This window comes from Priapulus caudatus, unplaced genomic scaffold, assembly GCF_000485595.1.
Source record: "Priapulus caudatus unplaced genomic scaffold, Priapulus_caudatus-5.0.1 Scaffold30, whole genome shotgun sequence".
In the NCBI taxonomy this organism is placed as follows: domain Eukaryota; kingdom Metazoa; phylum Priapulida; class Priapulimorpha; order Priapulimorphida; family Priapulidae; genus Priapulus; species Priapulus caudatus.
Genome location: NW_014577091.1, coordinates 147,527 through 154,042, shown reverse-complemented (window position 1 = coordinate 154,042; position 6,516 = coordinate 147,527). Strand labels below are relative to the sequence as shown.

Here is a 6,516-nt window from a genome sequence, read left to right as displayed (position 1 = left end):
GCTGCCGTATAAAGTTGATAACTCAACAACCACTATCCCGATTATGACGATTTTTTTTTTACTATCCCGGCGGGATACCAAGCATTGAAATCTGGTATCCCGCACAAGAATCTGGTATCCCGCGGATATCGGGATACCGCTAATTTCGACCCCTGATGTGTAGCTAAATGTTCACTTGTTCGAATTATAACTCTGTCCTTTGTTCTTACCTACTCTCGCCAGAGATATCTCGTGAAATCCTGCAGGAAATGTTCTCTCCGTGAAAATGTAGAGGACGTATCATCCGAAAATCTCTAACGGCGCTACTCGATCTTTTGACCAATCACTGTAGTCGTGTGTGTGACGTCATGCGTTATGCTTGGCTTGGCGGGCCTCGAAACGGAGCTCGGAGGCAGGCAGCAGCTCATCCCGGCATGCAATGCGCTCCATTACTCGTGTGTAAACAGACATCACGCCCTCTTGTCATTTTCACGGAGAGAACATTTCCTGCAGGATTTCACGAGATATCTCTGACGGGAGTAGGTAAGAATAAAGGACAGAGTTATAATTCGAACAAGTGAACATTTAGTTACACATAGATACCAAGATGGAAGCTGACATTGGATGTGTATTCGTGCTGTGAAGGTGTGAAATGAAGCAAGCGTCGAGCAAATTTTGCAATCACGCTTTCCTACCTGCTCTCTTATTCATGTCGTTTGTGCACAGGGCATGCGTGCGGTGTACTTGTGTGTTGCAGATGAGCATTTGACCGGCATTTACAGGTGATTATCAGCAATAATATGCGAAACAGAGTAGAGAAACATTAAGACTTTGGTAGTAAATGCATTTCGTGTTTATTTACCTTTTTTTTATTGGGACGTTCCAAGTGCCTGTGTCAGGGCAGGACCTCTTTTAGCTCCAAGAAACGGTCTTTGCTAGGGTTAGAAGACCGTTTCAAATTCTTGCCCATAAAAACTTATAGGTGGCTCGGTATCCAAACATCGCCACAGCTAGCGTCACATGTAATAGCTCAAACGAATCTATAAACCTCTGGCTTGCTCGCGGTAACTGGGCGCTACTTATTTATCGAGTTATGCCATATTTTCCGAGATGAATTGGATGCCAGACAGCCGCCATGTTCTGTGTGACTAAAATCGGCAATGGACCCGATTTCCCCAGTGCGTAAGCCTAAACACAAGGCAAGTACATATCTTCGCAATGATAATTATTAAGTTGTTTTAGATTGATGTTTCCTGATTTTCAATGTTTTAATATTTATATATATACGTGTAATTCCGTGAGGCTGTGCTCCGGAACGAACTAGTTAGTGTGGCAGAATTTTCAGGGAGTTACACGGACTCCTGCATATGTCAAATCAGGGAGTCCGACAGTAAATCAGGAAGTATTTGACTTCGGACTCCCGTTAATTTTGCACCCTGTAGCAATGAAATACTGAAATATTATGAGTATGCCTAATAAACACAAACCTAATACTTAGGTAATGGAATAAATTGAACAAAATTAAGGGTCTTTTCAAACTTGTAAGCGCCTGTTTAAAATTTAGGGTGGGCCTGTTCACATTTTGGCAAATTTCATGCCCTGTAATACAATATTCTAAAAGCTATGTAACAGTATTATACTTGCTTATGTTTGGTGTAGGTTAGATTTAAGCTGTAAAGTAAACAAAAAACACACCAAAATGAAATGAAGAGTCATTTCATCATTGTTTGGACATTTAAAAAAAAAAATTAATAATCAATTATTTATTTTCATAATCAAGCGCTTTGTCGGTTGCTGCAAACAACTGACTTTCGATTATAATCGATCATCAGGACATCACTACTATACATCTCAATTAATGTACATTTTATATAATATATGTATAATATATAATATACATGTATATATAATAATAAATAATTTCAATAAAAGAAAATATCAAAAAATCTGATAAAACGAAAGTTAATTGCTCTTCAAACGATATGTAAATATTGTGATTACCGCATACTGTTATTTGTTCATGTATATGATATTTACACCTCATACAGTATCTAATGGAGGCAGGCTGGGGTGCCGATGGTGTCATTGGAGTAACCCTGCCTCGGAGGGTAGCAGCAATAACAGTGAGTTTGCCTTTATTTTTATGATAAGCGTGATACATCGTAAATTAATTGAAAAGATGTTATTAAAAATAAGATATAGGCATATGATAGTCATTACAAATTGGGAAACAGTCCTCATTTTTTTCACAATACATATTAACCCCCATATTCCAGCTTGTTTTGTAGTCTTCTAGAATCTATCAAAACAATTAGCATAGAATTGTTTTGTTTTTTTGTCATGTAACTGCCCATCTCAAGCTGATTAATTATTTTATTATGTTAGGTTGCAACCAGAGTAGCTGAAGAGAAAGGGTCTGTACTAGGCTGTGATGTGGGCTACTGTGTCAGGTTTAACAATGCTACAGATCCCACACTGACCAAGATCAAGGTAACATTTTCTTAGTGTCGTGATATCATGCCAGCAACATTATTTAGCTCTATTCATGATAAAGTTGGTTGTTTGAAGGTATAAAATTAAGTATGATATTCAATGGCCTGAAATGTATACAGCTTCTCCTTTATTTGGAAATTGTGCTTACAAAAGCTCCAACTCAACTGCTGCTTATGTTATCTGTGTAATGTAGAGCTGGACATTCAGTGGTTCTATTCTATAATAAATTTGTGAATTAATCTTTTCTCATATCCTTTTTACATTGGTTGCAGTTCCTTACTGATGGAATGCTAATCAGAGAGCTGATGAGAGACCCACTTTTACTTAAATACAGGTATGGTTTTGAAACATTTTTGTGAGATACTTGATGAATCCTGCTGCTATCTTATATATCAAATTTACATATCATTTTCCCTAGATCTTTTAGAATATTTTATACTGTAGGAATACTATGAAATGGTATTCTCTTCTTGCTTTAAAGGCATACTAGGCCCATTGATTATGCAATGTTGACGAATGATAGAGTAACTGGCACATTGTGTAGTTAATAAGTACATAACCTTACATCCAAACGCGTATTAGTTTGTCCAATATCACTGCTGGTTGCTAAGAAATGTCTAATTGAAATCCGCAGTCCAAGAAATTAATTGTTTACAGTTTCAGACTGCTGCCGGCGAAGCGGGTGTGATACAGATTTATAGTGCACCGGACATTTTCGCACGCATGCTATCATCAGTGATTTTGTAAACACGGACGCTCGTGATAAGAAACTTTTTGTCAGGGCTGTCCACGTGCATCCGTGATTAGTACGTGTATTTTACTCCATTTCCATGTTTAGTCCGTGGCCGTGGCTACACCGCTGACACCTCCATTTCATCTGGCGTCGAAAACATACGGGCCGCACAAATGTTTACGTCATCGCTTGACTCCTGGATGACATTTACGGCACATAAATGAATATCAACAACCGATTTCAAGTCTTGCTTGTAAATTTAATGTAACCAGCAGTGATATTGGACAAACTAATACGCGTTTGGCTATAAGGTTATGCACTTATTAACTACACAAGTGCCAGTTACTCTAGCATTCATCAACATTGCATAATCAATGGGCCTAGTATGCCTTTAAAGTGCAAATATAGATGACTGCTACCAAGAGCGTATTAAGAAGGAGACCATGGTGCAGTATTAGTCGAATTAATAAACTTTCCTCGATTTATTTTGACGATTCTTTGCAGTATTATTGATCAGCTGTCCTACCTTGTTAATATAAAACAAACCGCATGTCCCTACGATGCCCCTACGCTGAGTGGCCTAATTTTTTGATGAAGAGTACGTCATATGTACTTTGACAAAACAGTTTCAATGAAGAAATGTTCAATGTATTGATAAAGCACGTGTCGGTACAAGTAGCGTTTACACACCCATGTCCTGAGTTTGGTTAGGGTTAGGGTTAGGGTTAGGGTTAGGGTTTTTAAACCTGGGGTTGTCAAATAGGAATGGGCCGCACGTGTCTATGAAAATGACGCCGGTTTTTCTGGGAAATTCAAGCACAATGCAAGACTAACTTACCACGTATAGCAACCATCTGTAACCTCTAAAGTAAAATTTGTTGATACAGATATACAATAAGGAAGTAACACTCGCGGTACATTTAATTTTGATGCAGCTACATAGCAAATAACACATAAAGTTACAAGTTTTTGAAGTAAGACTTGACGATTTACCGCCATTTTGCCCACCACGACCTCTATTAATTTTATGAAAAGAGCATTCGCATATTTTGCGGGAGATTTCAAGATGTCTGCGCCCTTGCCAAAGAGTGTAAAATTTTGGAAACCTGGTAATTTTATACTTTAGTTATTTATGTGCATGTTCTCATAGTATTTAAAAATTAAAACTTCCGTTATAACGAAAATATCTGTCTTATCAAATCTGTCAGTTGCACGTAGTCATATTATATGCCTTAGTGCCAGTACTACTAATGTAATGACTTTATCAGGATAGCCCGACCAGGCTGTGCGACGGATTGTCTATACTAACCATTCTATATACTACGGTATCCTAACCCTAGCAATACCGTTTCTTGGAGCTATTATCAGGAGTGGAATGTGGAATTATGGAATCTATAGACTATACTGTCTATTACTAGTATATTATAGTCTATAGACTATACTACTACTACTACTAGACTATAGTTTATAGTATTATAATATAGAATCTATTAAGTAGGCCTATTATTCACTCCTGATGTTATGTATAGACAAGTAGTTGAAGTACCAGAATATAGTATTAGTAATACTAATAGTAGTAACTTTTGGGAGTATTGCGAGAGTTTTCCAGTGTTTTCCCCACTTTCATGATACCTACCGTCACAGGCACTTGCTGACTTGGAGCGTTTCAATAAAATATAATGCTAAATAAATACGAAATCTGTTTACTACCAAAGTCTTAATGTTTCTATACTCTCTTTCACCTATTATTGCTGACAATTTCCTGTAAATGCCGTCCAAATGCTCATCTGCAACAAACGCTGGCTGCCGCTGCACACTAGCTGACACATAAATATATAGCAGGTAGGAAAGTGTGCTGCCAAAATTCGCTCGACGCTTGCTTGATTTCACGCGAATACAACACAAACATTCAACCATTCCATCCCATCTTTGTTTCTATTTGAAGGACAGTGTTCACTTGTTATAAAAACATACTGTCTGTGTTCGTAACCGAGCTGTGTCACGCGAAATCACACAAAGCCTGACAAAATTCTCGCATTCGCTCCCGTTGCGCAGTTAATGTAAATGGCTGTCGGAATCAGGAAACACCCACCGGCGCTCTTCGTGACCTCATTTTTGCGCCGCTCCACTGGCGGCTTTGACGAAGCTCGTACGGGAGTTGGAGTATCCCAAAATGCAGTGCGTGGCCTATAGCCTTTTCTTTCGGTAGCGCGAGACATCTATCACGGTGCAGTAATGCATAGTCGCACCGCAGAAATCAGGTCAGAGTGTAAACACAGACGTTCATACTAGCGTAACAGGAGTGTAGTACTAATGCCGCGTAAAGTCTGTTATTAGAGAAGCTTGTGGATTACCAGTCAGATAGTAACACGGGAATGACAATGACAGAAAGTGCTCTGAATTATTGACATAAAAACTCAATAATATTTACCACACAGAATTGCACGCCCTTTTGTTTTAATTATGCACTTGGTTTGAAGGCGCCATTTGTGATTTTGTGAGTCGGGACACGATAAAATTTATTGCTGGTATGATGTGGTCAAATCCATTTTTCTATGCTATAACTGCATAAAATCTTAGTGTTTTTAATGTAGGTGTAATCAGTGATATTTCCGCTGTCAGGTGAGACTATATTCAGCTATATTTAGTTTTTCTGAGCAAAAATCTCGCAATAGAAAGTAGGGGTGTAACGATATACCGGTATATCGGTATATTGCAATATATTTTGAAAACTCGATATATCGCGATACAACTTCCGGATATCGATATTTTACGATACGGTGGTATAACAAGAAATAAATTACTTGACACTTGCCTTTATGTCTATATTGTTAATGGGCTCAAAAATTATACACTGGCGGTGTATATATTACGAAGCACAATGCCTACACGACGCATACAGTATTACTGGTAAGCGACCACTGCATGGAGCACTGCGCGGTACTACTGCGCGGGCAGAGTGGGGCAGCCGTGTGAGCGAGGCAGAGAGCACGGCAACCAGGGAGTCTATATATAGCCTATGCTCACCTGAGTGCCCGCGCGCGCGATACAAGCTGAAGCGAGCACCCACTGTTTCAGTTTCAGTTTCAGTTTCAGTATCCAGTATTAGCCAATTATGCAGCAGGGGTATTGTGTATTCCAGCCACGGCAGTGCCTTCCGAGAGGGTATTCAGTACAGCGGGTGACATTGTTACGGCACAGAGGGCTGCACTGTCAGCGGAAAACATTGCCGTGCTTCTGTTTCTCAAGAAAAACATGAGAAATTAAATCATGTCATATAATACACTATATGATGATATTAAAACCATCAA

General features: G+C 38.9%; 1 protein-coding gene across 1 annotated transcript in view; it reads right to left on the bottom strand.

Annotated features, from left to right (window-relative positions):
* Nucleotides 1–4,252, bottom strand: part of LOC106815919 (nuclear pore membrane glycoprotein 210-like) — a 35,921-nt gene extending 31,669 nt beyond the window's left edge. The window contains exon 1 of the mRNA XM_014820456.1: nt 4,044–4,252. Coding sequence (XP_014675942.1) covers nt 4,044–4,204 — 161 coding nt within the window. The 5' untranslated portion in view covers nt 4,205–4,252. The remainder of the gene's footprint in view (nt 1–4,043) is intronic.
* Nucleotides 4,253–6,516: the final 2,264 nt, after the last annotated feature.